Source organism: Rhyacophila brunnea, unplaced genomic scaffold (genome assembly GCF_057557595.1).
Source record: "Rhyacophila brunnea isolate RB1 unplaced genomic scaffold, BYU_Rbru_1.0 scaffold_3, whole genome shotgun sequence".
In the NCBI taxonomy this organism is placed as follows: domain Eukaryota; kingdom Metazoa; phylum Arthropoda; class Insecta; order Trichoptera; family Rhyacophilidae; genus Rhyacophila; species Rhyacophila brunnea.
Genome location: NW_028232965.1, coordinates 23808842 through 23824785, shown reverse-complemented (window position 1 = coordinate 23824785; position 15944 = coordinate 23808842). Strand labels below are relative to the sequence as shown.

The 15944-nt window shown below is 32.2% G+C and overlaps 1 protein-coding gene across 1 annotated transcript in view; it reads left to right on the top strand.

The window, feature by feature from the left end:
• Window positions 1–15944, top strand: part of LOC147068089 (netrin receptor UNC5C-like) — a 65854-nt gene that overhangs the window by 28359 nt on the left and 21551 nt on the right. The window contains exons 7-9 of the mRNA XM_085952588.1: window positions 434–512; window positions 633–806; window positions 2795–2977. Of these exons, the coding sequence (XP_085808714.1) occupies window positions 434–512; window positions 633–806; window positions 2795–2977 (436 nt within the window). The remainder of the gene's footprint in view (window positions 1–433; window positions 513–632; window positions 807–2794; window positions 2978–15944) is intronic.

Below are 15944 nucleotides of genomic sequence, written 5' to 3'. Positions count from 1 at the left end.
ACATTCAGATGTTTTCTTTATAAACTTGTCAAGAGTTATTTGAATACCACCCATTTACGTATGTATTTGAGTAGGTGACGAGGGGCGGAGGAGAGAGGAGCAACTGCATGGAAGTGTACAGTTTTTGCGTTATCAACAAAAATCTAAAATGTACGAAATATCGAATTGTACGAAAGTAGAACGTACGAAAGTTGAGGGCCGCCTGTATTATAATATTTTTAAATATGAATGTACTGATTTTTACGTACCCACTATGTTATGCGATTTAAAATGACCTAAATATTTACATACTTGATTTCATGTCTCCGTACCCACTGTTTATTGTTATCTAACATAATTCAAAATAATCTATAATATTTAGTTGTATCAAAAGTTTATTAATACATATATATAAAACACAGTGTCCCAAAAATTATAACTGTACTTTTTACAGGACATGGCAAACTACACCTGCGTCGCTGAGAACGTAGCAGGGAAACGGACATCAGATCCTGCTTTGCTCACAGTTTATGGTAAATTACTTTACATTTAGATTGTATAATATATTATTTATTACTGTTAATATAAGTATAAATAATATTATAGTTTTGTAACGATGATTATATGGGTACATATTATTATCTTTATTTTAGTGAATGGGGGTTGGACAACATGGTCCCAGTGGTCTGAATGCAGATGCCCTGGAGAGGCCGGACAGGGCCAAAGAAGAACAAGATCTTGTACCAATCCTCAACCATTAAATGGTGGCCAAGCCTGCGTTGGGCCGGCTATGCAGCGATCACAAGACTGTTTACCCTGTCATACAGGTAATAAAAAGTGTATTATAATAATTTGCTTTATAATACGTAATTCAATTAGGTGCTGTACATGGCTGAGCTACTTGGAAATAGATTAATAATATGGCATAATAAGTGCAACACGTTCACACTTGATATAAGTAGAATTATGATAATCACCAGCCGGGGATCCACTGCCTCCCGTAGTTTCTTCAACTCTTCTCAGTCCTTAGTTCTTCGCTGTCACTTCTATCCACCAAACTTGATGAGTTCGCCTATCTAGCGGGGCTTATGATTTTCCTGTGATCGTTTAATCCTTATTAGGTACCACTGTATGACGGCATTTGTCAAGTGCCACTCGCCCATTCGCCGACGGACATGTCCATCCCATTGCTGTATTATTTGCGTGAAAACTTCTATTACACCACTTACTCTCGTTTGCTCTTTATCCATTGGTGTCTTTTGTGGTATTACTGCTTTATGCCCAACGTGCACCTTTTCATACTTACGTTGTGTATTTTTTGAATTTTTCTTACATTAAAAGACCATGTTTCATACGAATACATGAGAGATAAATATAATAATTAAGGAAATGTTTTTATCTTATAAAATAAACATGTAAATGATATCCCCACATTTATGATTGTAAGCTATTTTAATTGTAATTACTATTATAGTAGTTGTGGTTTTGCCAAAAAGGTGACAGTGATTTTTTTTATAAAGAGTGTTGCAATTATGGGACATATTTTATTACCATTACAAAATAAATTTAACGTGTGTTTCTCAGTAAAAGTTTATCTGGAAATGTTCCAAGAAATGTGGATTTGATTGCACGAGAAAGAATTTTGCCAAACATGTCCCCGCGTTCATTTATGATATCACCTAAAAATTGTGAAACTTTCTTGTTTATGCTTTAGTAAAGTTGTTTTTATTTTTATCTTTTAAAACCTTGCTACTTTAATGAACAAGAGAATAACTTCAACAATTTCCAACTTTTGTTTTGAGTTACCAAATTTTACCAACCTTTAACAACTTTTATACTTTGGTACTTGCTTTTCGATAATGATATTACTAATAGGTTCGTTTTACTTTTAATGCTCACAAAGGAAAAACAGATGGGATCTTTGTCAACACTATGACTTTCGATAAAACTGAATCACTTTTGGGTAAGTAAAGTAGAAAAAACTATACCGCCGAGTAGCTCCTTATCGATTCTCCACAGTTAAGCTGTTTAGCTATTCATCATACACCATTAAATTTCACAGACAATACTTATAGCTATTCAAATTGTTAACGGATTATATTCTCAAAATAGGTCGGAAGATGTTGAATTTGGGATAAGTTTAGAGCTTCATAATAATATATTAATTTAAGTCTTTCTAAAGTCTTATATTTTCTCATAATATGAATATAATAAAATAGTTTGATATAACAATGTATTATTATTGTCATATTTATTAATCTACGATTTAGAATGAAACCATATAATTAATATGTATTGCTAAATAAAGTGTTGTTACCTACGTGGTTACTAGTGTTACTACACATGTCCAAATTACTTTTTTTTATCAACACGCTCATTATACTTATACACACATCAAAAATATTTTATGAAATATTATATTCGGTAAAACTTTTTATTGGAGCTTAGAATTGACTCGTAATTTTGGAAGAAATTTCAATTTATTTTGTTATATTATTTTCCATGATGTCCTCATCAGTTTTGTGATGGTTTATGTATTGATCTCAAGATATATTCTTTATCATTAAGACACTATAAAAAAAAATAGTAAGAGAAAAATAAATTATGAAATATACATAAAACAGGTTCTCTTGGAGGTGTTTTAAATATTATAATATTTTTTCTTTCAACAATAATTGTATTATCTGGGTCAGCATTGTTAAAGGACACTCCTTTCTTATCAATACGAAAGAAGTCTATATATAACCATGGTGTATCTACTCGAAGATGTTATATGTTCACGACGTGTGATTTGAAAATATTTACTTATCCATAGGTGTAAGCGGACGATGGAGTCCATGGTCAGACTGGTCTCGCTGCGGTAGAGACTGCAAGCAATCTAGGAGACGGCAGTGCTTAGGAAGCGGTGGAAGTGATCTCTCATGTCCTGGCAGAGATGTTCAGGTGGCAACATGTACTGGGGGGAGTTGCAAGGCGGATATTCTCAGAGACCATGAAGGTAGGAATACAATACTTAACATAAACATTTATTATATTAACAAAAATCTTTTTTCGACCACTGCAGGAAAAAGATTTTTTCCTGTACTACATTACCTCCGGCCCTCCGTAGGTATCATTCAGTCACCATATCAGTTATATTTTTTTAATTGGTCTGTATGTTTCGTCAGCATCACTCTTGTAAATCATATTTAATTACCTACCGCAGTTAATCAGATTTTATGCAACACACGTCTTAAAGATTTAATGCCACTTTTGTCCAACCATGTCATCATTATTTTCCAAAAGGTATTTCTTAATTATATTAAATACATTATTTTATATTGTTAGTACCTAGCTTAGCGGTAAAAATTACTTAATATATATATATATATATAAATGAGGATATTGGAAGGAAAGGCAGCAAAGTCTCGTATTGACGTTTTTTCCTTATCCAATAGCGATGTATTATGTTACTCGTAACTCTACCTAACAAAACTCGCTTTACGTATGTCTTATTTTACGTGCTAATAAAATTTCCCATTGCTTATTAGTTTTACGATAAGTGGTTAAATTTCTAATTAACGATATCTATTTTTTTATATATACATATATATACGATGAAGTATCTTATGTAACGTTAAGAATTGGCTAACAACGTTTTTGTTAGGTAAATAATATGAATTTTGAATTTACCTGTTTTACTAATTTCCTGTGAAATTCAAGCGAGGCTCACTTCGGGAAGAATTCAACATATTTTCCTAAGCTCGTCCATCATTTATGGAATGCTTTTCAGTGGAGTATTTAGCGGGCGTCTATTTTTAAAAGCGCTAAAAGCTTGTACAATACGAATAGAATTTTAAGGGAAAGATAAAAACGGCAAATATTAGCTACTGTGAAGGTAGGTATAAGGGTCGGTTTCTGCCTGGAAGTAGATTAATGTTTCGGTAATTATCTCATTAAGGTTGGCAGCCATGAATGCCAAGTTTGCAAAACGGTCTTTCGAAACGAAAATTAACTTTTTTCTAACCTAATAAAAAAACTCCAAACGTGCATTTCGTTTGTTACCATAACTTTACAATATTTCTTCTTCACATTGAGTCATAGGCATTATATTTGTATAAGTGAATCGTAAATTACGTAGGTACCTAATGTGTTTAAATTATAGAAAACTAACAATATTAAAAAAATATTTAAGAACATTGATATACATAGTCTCATATGTATATCGTCGTCTTTAATAAAACTTCACGTGTACTTACAAATTAAATCGATTAACTTTAATGTGAATTAAACTACGATTAAGTACCTACTCTCTTTATGTGAGCTAAATTACGTTAGACTACATATTATAAAGGAAACTAAATATTTATAGACAAATTAATTTACGTATTTGTTGTATTATTATATGGTATTTGTTTTATTATATATTTAACTGTGACTTGTGAAGTGTCTATGTAAAATCATTAATGATTGTGACACTTGTGATGATTAATTCTCATGTTATTAGAGCATTGATTTTTTTTATTTTTTTCATCCATGTTAATCCAAAATTTACTGCAGTTTTATGTTTAAAATTCGTTGTATTCGTAGTTCTTTCAGACAGTTGATTGCTGCAGAAAATTTCACATTAAAACACAATTACTCCCTGGCGGTACAACAAAGTACCACGTCTAAAGACATCCTATTAAATTAAGTATTATACGATTGTTCTTATGTTATCCTTAACGTTATTTGTATAGACGCATTTTGCACGTATTTGCAGCACTGTAATTTGTAGTTGATCAAAATACCACAATGGGAGTCAGGACGTTGTAATTCAGTTGTCAGAAAAATTTGATGAGTTAAAATCGTGCTACATACTATGAAAGAATATTTATTAATTTTCTGTACAGTTAAAATAAATACTACAGAGACATCAATATTTTAATGGTTGGTACATATAATTGCCGTCAACGATTCACATATGTTTTTCAATAATGTAGGTAAAATCAGAGTGGAAATTTCCCCGAAGAAGAACTTGATATATTGGTTTTGGATGAGGTCTGAAATCGATGACCCTTTATAGTTTATATGTTTCATCAGATGAAGATGGCGACATTACTTTACTGTTTACTCAAAACTATGTGTTTTACTGATATATTATATAAATATATTTTAATTATATTCTTAAAATCCCCGACAGCACGAATTTGTACCAGTCAAAATTTAAAATAAAATCGCAGTCCCAAGGTACGTGATTTGGCGAAAGTACATTATATGTTCAGGGATTAAAAAAATAATTACGACGATGTTACAAAATCAATAAACACATATTGACCCCTTCCATTTTCTGTCTACTTCAGATCCTAATCTATTCCTGAATAATACAGCAACCATACTTAATAATAGCCAAGCGAAATGAATGCTAAAAAACTAGAATTAAAAATATAGAACAATAAACATTGTTTTTCGTCTGCGATCAATTTTCCGCGAACCTACGTAACGCTTGGCGTTGAGGCTTGACATAATGAAAATTCTTCGCTTATAACTATCACTTAGGTAGTCAAAATGTAATATGTATACACATATTATAGGAAATATGGAACTATATTAGTTTATGCGGATTCTCTATGCGTGGAGCGTATTTGGCACGCAATATATTATGTCCAACCACAGTTTTGGGAAGCGACGTGCCTAACAATGAGGGTAAAACGGGCAATCAAATCTGCGAACCTTCAATTCGCTGATAAGAATATAACGCCGCAAGGGAAATACCTACCATAGCTGATTTAACCGGTGCTTGAAATTATTATAATAATTAAGCCGTGCTTAATTAAAACCAGACTTGCTTTATCAAGTATCTCTTAACATTTTTATTAATTACCGTAGTAGACCCGGCCCAACCCAGTGGGTTGCTGAGAATCTACATAATATTAGGATAACGCATGAAATGTTGACCCATTTGAATAAATATTTCCAGAAAATTTAAATATATCCATGTTGGAAAAGATTAGTTTTCTCTACAAATTAATATAAAGTGACCATGGAAATATTGCAAGTATTTGACTTATTTTGATAACGTCTCTAGTCAGTGCCTGTGTCAGTAGATAACTTGTGTATTTCTTGATTTGTACTTATATATAAATTATTGTACGTATACAATTCGTTGTATTCACCGTGTGCTGTCGTATCTGAAACAGATTGTCGTTGGAGCATTGAGATAAAAAAAAATGACGCTTTGTTCATGAAGAATTTCACGCGGACCTTCTTTCGAATCATTAATTGAATTATAAACTAAATATTAGAATTGAAATTATTGAAAGAATATACAATTATAAACGATAATGATTGTATTTCTAATTTAAATACTACCTATTTTCTGTCTTTCCCTTGTATTCCGATGATTTCTTTCAATTTGCTCAATTTAGTCAATTTGGTATGTTTACAGTTTTTACATAAAGTATCAGTCATTGTGACTGTGTCAAAAAAGGAGTGTACTCAGATAGTTTCGTGGGAGTTTTTATACGTTGCATTTTATGTATTTTAGTATGCTATTTTTGAATTTTCATTTGTCACCTCAGATTTTTCCGCTCGCGTCGTCATTGGCTAAAAAGCCAAAAAATAAATACATAACTCTTTTCTGGTGTACTTAATAATAAAACAAGTTACGTAGTAAAACAAATTAGAGAAAATTCCTATAATTTGTAACCAAATGAATTTTTACGTTACTTGAGTGGTTCAGGCTCAGGAGCACGACAAATATACGGAAATTACGAGGTGGCAAAGTCATAATTCGATAAGAGCATCCCAATATTTATAAAAATGCACTTAATTACTCCCGTGAAATTTTCTAAGTAAAACAACCAAATGACTAGATGAACAGCGTTTTTTTACAATTACTATTCTCTTTTTGATGTCAGCCTTTTTGATTCACCTTTATCAGAGATGTTCGACTCGAGATAATATTCGTTAATCACCGTTATCCCCTTTAGCACCAGACTGGGTTATTGAATAGGGTTACTATCATTTACGATGCATATTATTTCTTCCTGGTTAGAATACTACAAACCGACTAATACTGAAGATATTTTTATATTGTAAACATTGAATACTGATGATGACCTCTATACCAAATGAAGATTATTAGTAGACATTTCACTTATATTCAAGGTGAAAAATATGCCAGTAAAATTTTATTATCTCCGTTCTGAAATTGCATCATATGTAACAGGAATAGGGCAGTACCTAATTTGAAATCGAATTGACCCGGTTACAAAATATTGAACGTCTTCTTCATTTTGGAATCAAATTCAATTTTCGCCGGAAAATAATTCAACCTTATTTGAAGGATCCATATTATATATTTTTTACATTGATATTTTATTACACGAAACGTACGTGGAACGTGAAATTAAATATTCAACGTTGGACGGTTTTTTTCAATTGCATTAAATTGACTCACGGATATTAAGTTTCAATACTAATTATTTTTGTAACAATGTTATAATATTATATTATAATAACGCTATGATTGTAAAAAAAGATGTTAATAAATAACCTTGTCGTGAATTTCAAACTAGATATTAATTATATTGTCGGATCTTTCAGTTCTATACTTTTGAACGCGAAACTTGTTTCTGTGGAATTTAAAAACAATCATTATTTAACCGAATAACCACGCTAACGTCAATTGCATTAATCAATAACCTTATCATCTTCCGTAAAACAGATAGCTTTGAATTATTTAAAAACATGTCGTCTATGTAGTACCTAAACGTATCACTTATCCTTTTATTAACAAGCATCTAAGCCCCAATGTGACCCAATATTTATAAAAAAGCAGAGTTTCCCCCGCGAATATTTTTAATCAAACAATTACGCAAGGGATTATCGACTGATTGGACCCTTTTGTTGCGGATTACCGATACAATCTGACGGTTTACTTTGCAATTTAGGTTAAATATATTGTTTCGCGGTAGGAAAAGTTAGGGCACCCACGTCACGTAATTTTACCGTACATAATTTGATACCAATTATAAAACATAGAGCTCTGGCTACCGGAAACTAAGAATTTTGCACTAACCAAATTTCCGCAAAATTTTGCATGATATTATCAACATTCTGCAATTGAGTATTAATTAGATTTAAAACGTAACGGTGGTGTCTTTCCGTTATGAACCTACTTATAATTAAATAGTTTATTTCAACATGTTATAATGAATGAATTATGTAGGTAGGTACTAAACACGGAATCACTGTTACCGTAAAATTGATATATCAATCTCCAAAATGTGTTAATTCAGAATTCAGCGGGTCTATTCTATCTATACACAAGGCGACTATATACCGCTAAAGTGATAAAGCGATAGTATTTATTACATATTTGTATTGAGGTATTATAATTGTTACAATAAGTTAGCCGTCTAAACAGACAAAACTATCTATCTCGCTCTAAATTTTATCACAGCCAAGAGAAGTGCTGTTAAAATACAGCACTTATTGCAGCAATTACAACCAACTTATTATAATTGTTACAATAAGTGCTAATGCTTTGATACAAACCTCCCTTAGTTAGCCGTCGTATTTATCACTTTATCACTTTTAGCGGTCGATAAGTATAAAATAGAGACCCACAGGTTCATATTATTTAATCTCACGGCAACATTAATATAGGACTGTAAAAATGTACAATATCATAATATTATTATGGGTTCTTAAATTAAGCATAGTTAGTACTTGCTCTATCTTTTTATTAGCTTCACACTAAAACAAAATATTCTTTAGAATGCATTGTTTCTAATACAAGAATCATAGATTTTTAGTCATATTTTTATGATTTTCGTATTATAATTATTAGTACCTATCAAATAGATATATGAAAAACGTGACTGAGATTATTTAACTTCCTGCCTCTGAGCTAGAAGTTGCGTCAAAGACACACCCATATGTTAATTTATATAGATAAATTATTTTGATGTAAATAATCCAGACAATTGTAATAATGCATGTACCTATCAATGCAGCGATCTATTTTCTAACTGAATCAAAAAATGAAATAGCAGTGTAAATTATTCAATATTTTCTCAACATTTCGACATAAACATAGACATGGCATTAAAAAAAACATGTATAAAAATTGAAAAAATATTTATTTACTGTTGTCGAAAATATCGCCATCCTTTAAAAGAATCATTTTTTGTTTGAATTCATTAGACATTTTTTGTGAGGAAAAGACACTAAGATTTTAAGCGATTCGGTGAAGCCTCACTCACAACATATTTAATAAATTTAATGGTATACATACAAACTTCACCGTTTTTATTGCATCTAGTAATTTGTCACAGTACATTATTTTAATGTATACTATTCCATCTTTGCTGATTTATTTTGTATGTATTTCCAGGATTTTAAGCCACGTGCTCAAGTTATTCTCTTATACCCATCCATCTTTGTCGCTTGGATGTGTGCGAAGAAAGTAAAATAGGAAATTCATGATTAATCTTGATGGAAAGTCATATTGGGTCCTAACCTTTTTTGAACTTCTCTTTTATGACTTTGACATACTTCTTGAATGTGATTATTGAGAACATATTATTATTTCGTACAACTTGTACAGGGATTTTGAAATGTTTAAAATCTGTAAGTTACTCCATTTTACCACGTTTTTATTAGCTCCTATTCTTGTTTGTCCAGTACAACTTTTTCTTGTTTGTCCAAGGTATTGGACGATTGAAGATATTTAACTAACTTCTCGACTAGCTAGACATTTGAAACTTTTAGAATATATCAGAACACGATGACAATGCATTCTTTTAATATTTTAGAATTGAATTCATTTTCATTTAATTCTGTTTTGTATGGAGAGTTATTTCGTAAGAAAATCGTAAAAAGTAAAACACTATTATTGGTTGCTAAGGGGGTCCTAGCAACTAAATTATTAAAATATACGTGCGTTACTATGGAAATCAATATGAAATGTCAAAATGACATTTCAGTATTTTATATTTATTCAGTATTTCTATCAAGTACAAAAAAAAGTATTTATTAATACATAGAATTGTCAAGTTTATATGATTCAACAGACAATTTAAAAACGTGGTATATAAAAAGTTCTTTTTATCTTGTAATTATTGGAATATTAACTAATTATTTAATAATCATCACAACATATTTATAAATAATAATTCAGTATTTTATAATGTTTCGATCATATTATTATCTTTCACCTATAGTAGAAGTATGTTTTTAAACATATTTGTTTTCAAAATTATTTAGTACCTACTATAATATTACATCACGTTGTACGATAATAATAATAATAATATTGTAATATACAGCAAACATTAATTAATGTGTATCATTACTCATTAGGTACTTCCGCAATGAAATGCGGGGGTCCAAAATTATCACAACTTAAAATAGAACTTTAATTTTGGCCATGACACACATGTGAGATAAAGGTTTTTGTAATCACATGAATATGACAATATTAAAACGTAATGAATATAATATATTAATAAATAACAAACACATTATTTTGATAGTTGTAAATTGAGCTAATTTTGTGATACTTTGTTCAAAATCGATTGTCTGGAAAAGTGTACTTTAACTTATTCATTGTTAAACGAATTACTAGTTACAATAAAATTTGATCACCTACGCATCTATTATATACACAAGACTGCTTTCTAGGGTAGGAAAGTATCGAAATATTAACACTTACAATAAGTTAGCCGTCTGAACTGTCAAAACTGTCTATCTTTCTCTAAAATTTATCACAGCCGAGAGGTGCTGTTAAAACATATCACTTATTGTAACAATTAGGTACAACTAACTTATTGTAATATTTAAAATAAGTGCTAAGGATACTTTTCTACTCTAGATAGCGGCCGATAGCAGTCTTATGTATAGAATAGATGCGCTGGAATACGATTAAATCTTACTATTTTATATTATTAATGACGGTATCCCACGATTTCTTACGGATATCTGATACACGGAAACTGTGTAGTTACTTGTACACAAAGTTGGCCACTTATATTTTCTCTTTAATTATTGTTATAGACGAGACAAATGACGGCGAATAATTTCATGACTCGATAATGAATATTTCCCAAATATACCAATTGGTGGTGTGATCACATTCACTAGATGAATGCATAATTATTTGTACATTTGTCAATTAAGTAAAATCAAAATCGAGATTATATGTATTATAATACTATAATGATTATAGGATGGTTAGTAACATAGATCGATGCATTTGTTTTGAATATTTTTCGACTGTCCCCAAATGTTAATCAAACATATTCCTTGCAACGTGTAATAATTATTATTATCGGAAACGTGACTCAACATTGAAGTACCCCCTACCTATTGTACCTACATTGTTCGTAAATATCCGATCAATATCTGGTGCATATCCGCGATATATCTTTGTTTAATGGTGATTAGGGGAAAGCGTTTCATTTGTGTGAAAGCGACATTACTCATTCTATTAATTTGGTTATGGCCGGACATTCAATTACAAACATTGCATATTCAATAACCCTTGTTGCAGATGAGATAGGAATCGTTACAATGAATTTATTAGCATGCTGCAATTATATCTAATTGTACATACATTTAGTTGGATAGATAGGTAAATCAGCGATGTCAAAAAAGAAGGTTTCTTTCCGTATTAGACCATTTATAATATCATTTTAACTCGAACTATATTATAAGAACAATAATTAGGCTACCTAGGTTAATAGCCAATTGGACGGTGTTCAGTTATTTTAAGTACCCACCTATAAAGTATCCATATCTCATAGAATCGAACATTATTTAAACAAACAAGACATATTTTTTTATCATTAATAGGTATACTTATTATAAATATATTATGGTCTACAACCGTGCTCGAATTGAAAAAAAATACGAACCAGAGCGTTCCGGTGAGCTCCGGTTTATTTCGAGCTCTAGCTATAATCCGAAGAGGTTTCGTAACAGTTTTTTATGAGAAATAATAATTGTTCGCCATTACTAAAAATTGTAATTCCAAACAACTTGTGAGACTCTGATTTCGAACTGGTTACAGGATAGTCGTACAAATTACGCGATTTAAAATACATGTAAAAACTAACAAAACTATTAATAATACTTCAAAGCTTCTCCATATTATATCCAGTTATCTCTGTATTTACCTTTTTAAGAACCAATCGCTACTTTTCACTTATAATGTGCTTACCGTTGGATGGTGGCATTTGTCCTGCAATTATCCATTCGTTACCATACTGTGTCATTTGTTCCCGATTAATTTAATTTGTGGTGATTCCACGTTGTCTTAACATACTATGTACAGCGTTTTATGCAACTACTTTTTGATCCTCCTATATTCATCATCATCATCATCAGCCGGGGTCAATCAACTGCTGGATGAAGGCCTCCCCAAGCTTTCTCCAACTCTCTCGGTCCTGTGTCGTTCGCTGCCACGTATTTCCGCCGAACTTTACCAGTTCGTCAATCCAGCGGCTTTTAGAGCGATCCTGTGGCCGTTTCGTACCCCTTGGGTATCATTGGATGACGGCATTTGTCCAGCGGCCGTCCTTTCGGCGAGCAATGTGCCCCGCCCACCTCCATTTCAGCTGTTTGGCAACGTCTATTACATCGCGTACTCTTGTGTGCTTCCTAACCCATTCGTTTCTCTTACGGTCCTTTCGCGTGATGCCCAACATGCACCTCTCCATGCCTCGCTGTGTGAAGCCTCCTATATTGAAGCTCCACATTTAGTATACATACTTAATTTACTTAGAACAAAACAAGTATCTCACTCAACAGCTTATATATAACATTATATTATGTCGTATGAAATGTAGGTAGATCGCATATATTAGGTATGTAAATATCTAATACAATATGTAGGTATAAAAAAACCATGTCATCATGTTCTATTTTAGATCATTGTCGTACTTTATTTTCTTTTGACATATTACCCTCACAAAATCACAATGTGTATTTTCCGCTGATAGCATGAAAGCAGGAAACTTTTTAGTAAGATAGCATTCTCTTTTACGAGTATTTTTTTATTTCGCGACAAACCGAATCCATCTATTCGTGAAGACGATTCTTTAAAAGTAGGTATTTAACGAACGATGTTTTTTTCACGAGTGATCAATCACAAAATGGCATCCGCTGAAACAACGCAAAGAATAACCTCCCTCTTATATTGGATGTGACGTGGCGTGCATGTTATCTGCGACCCTAACGACATCTGTCCGGCGATCTTTGTTCTTATTCCGTCCACCAGTTCTCGTCATCGTGCACCATTAGGAGATCCGACCAATCAAGCATTTTTTCTTACTCGAGCCGGAGAAGTTTCGGAGCCCATTTTCATGACTTAATAAGCCCTCCCCCTACATTAACAGCCATATTTGAGTGGATTTTTTTGTCAGGCTTTTGCCATTAGCACCGATTACGATGCCTTGTTCTCCACTTCGCTGTAAATGATCTCTAAAGACTCTGATTATGTACCGAAATGTCATAATCCCCTGCAATTATAATGAAATGTTAAATTAAAAGTCTCCTGAACGAAAAATGGAATATAATTATATCTACATATTTATGAATATACGTCATGCTCTCTAAAGCGTCAATTACATTGAGCTTCTTTACGAGCTATTTGATGGCGAATTTAAAAGCGGGCGATTCAGCTACTGCGATTTGACGATTACACACAAAACTTTCATTCGCTGAGAAGCCACAAGCCAGCGATTATTTTGACAGAATGTAGTTCGTTTTTTTACCAGGAGGTTGCTACTGCGCAGACGCAGTAGACCCACACGCCGGCGTGTAGCGTGTAAAGTTGACCGGCTTTCAACTTGTCTCGGCAGAGTGTTTACAACCTGCTTGTTAGCTTGCTCGATGATTACACTGGGCGACTTTACAGGCAGATTGTAAATTAGCCAACAAACAGCTCGTAAAGAAGCTCAATGTAATTGACGCTTAAGTAGGTCAATATGGCTATATATCACAATACTCGTTTATTTAAATCACTTCTCTTGGTTTTACAATATTTTTTTTTGTTTGTTAATTTAATTCTACGATAATTAAAGTATTTGCGTTGACAGCCGTTTCGGCCTACAAACAAATTTTCTATTTACTATAAGCAAATTGTAAGGGCCGCTCTCGGAGGCTAATATTTATTCGTACCATTACACTGCTTGCACTAGGTTTGCAATATATTTTTGGTAATGTTTATTATTAGTATGTAATAATATATAGGTTCCTATTTTTGGGTTAATTAGTTTCCTTTTATTATGATTGTTGATATTGCAATGTAATAAAGTGTGTCTGTCCACAACTAGACGAAAGTAAATCTTTAATTCTACATACTGACATATTTTAAGCTTAATAGCAATATATCTGAAAACTAAAACTAACTACAATCTCTGCATTAACGTTTTCTTTGTCTCGTTTCACTTAATTTCACGTTTGTTTGAGATATATAGATATCTGACTATAATAAAGAAACAGGAAACGCCTTCATTTGTTTTAATTTCAATATTACCTACTGCTTTTTTAACTGTGAGAGTTAATTAACTATTTCTCTTATTTTAACCCAACCAAAATTATAATAAAATGACAGATTCCTTGTATGAATCTGTGCATATAATATTATTTACGTAACAACTTCAGTAATGAAAAATAATATTCTACGATAAATAAAATCATATTAAATTTTATCCACTGACTATTATAATTAATTTATAATGCGCACCATATCGTTTAAATAGAAAGTGTTTTTTTTATGAAATCCATGAGATATGAGTACCTTTAACCAATAAAAATAGAGTATGCACATTGAATATAATATAGTTAATGCTCGTCACGATAATATAAAGATGTATTTAAAGCTATCATATTTCATAGGCCAAAGTCTTTTGTGGTTAACCGTGAAGATATCCCATTTTTTGTCCTTGAAACGCGAAAGATTGATCGAATCCCATGCCGTAATAATATGAAAGTCTCTCATAAGAATGTATTGTAGTGTCCTGTCAACGTTTGATGTATGGATGTCTTGGATATTCCATTTTTTGCTGAAAAGGGTGGCCGTTTTTTGTCATACGTGTCAAATCTGTGTATCATCATGGTTTCATAAGACTTTTTGTTGAATATAAAGCATAAACTCGGTACCTACTACCGTATTCTTTCTGTCTGAAAGCTTGTTCTATAAAAAACACAACCCTTCATTTATAAAATAAGCGAGAGCACATTTAACATCTTGAAAACATAATTTTTAGTTCTATTGTATAAGATTCCATAATACATAGTATAATACACATATATTACATACAAGCTACCTACCTACATTTCGTCTTTCGTTTGAACTTACTTTTGTATTATTAAAAATCACGCGATAATTTCATTTCGTAATGTATTCAATGTTTTTATAATAATATACATTTTAACACCTGAGTTAGTGGACGGATTACTTGTTTCCAAACCCGTCGGCCGCGGTTTCCAGTCCATCGGGAATATCCACCATTAAGTACCTATGCTATGAACTACTATCCGGTATCTCCCATTGTCATTCTTCAACTCACAGCTTCAACAAAGGTATTATATTTAGCTGAGGCCTCTGAGGCGTTACAAGTTAAACACCAACACTTAGCTTTTACCGTAACAAAGTAATGCTAAATTTTCCCTTTCGTCATGATGAATTTTGGTCTTTTGGGCATCCATTGCACTCATCGTTAAACTATTCTCCTACTGTGCAGCGGTAAGGCAAATTACGCCTCAGTTTAAATCACGGGGCAGACCGTGAGTGATTCAATACGAATCAAATGATACGACGAGAGCACATGGGTTTTCTCATAATACAACTGACTAGGTACCTACTACACGATTACACACTACTAATACACGATTTTTACAAATCCCGGCGACCCTCGTAGTCTGGGCTCTCATCCGCGGACTTCAGGGTCGATTCCTGGTGAGGTCACAATTTATGTGGTCTTGTCAAAGCC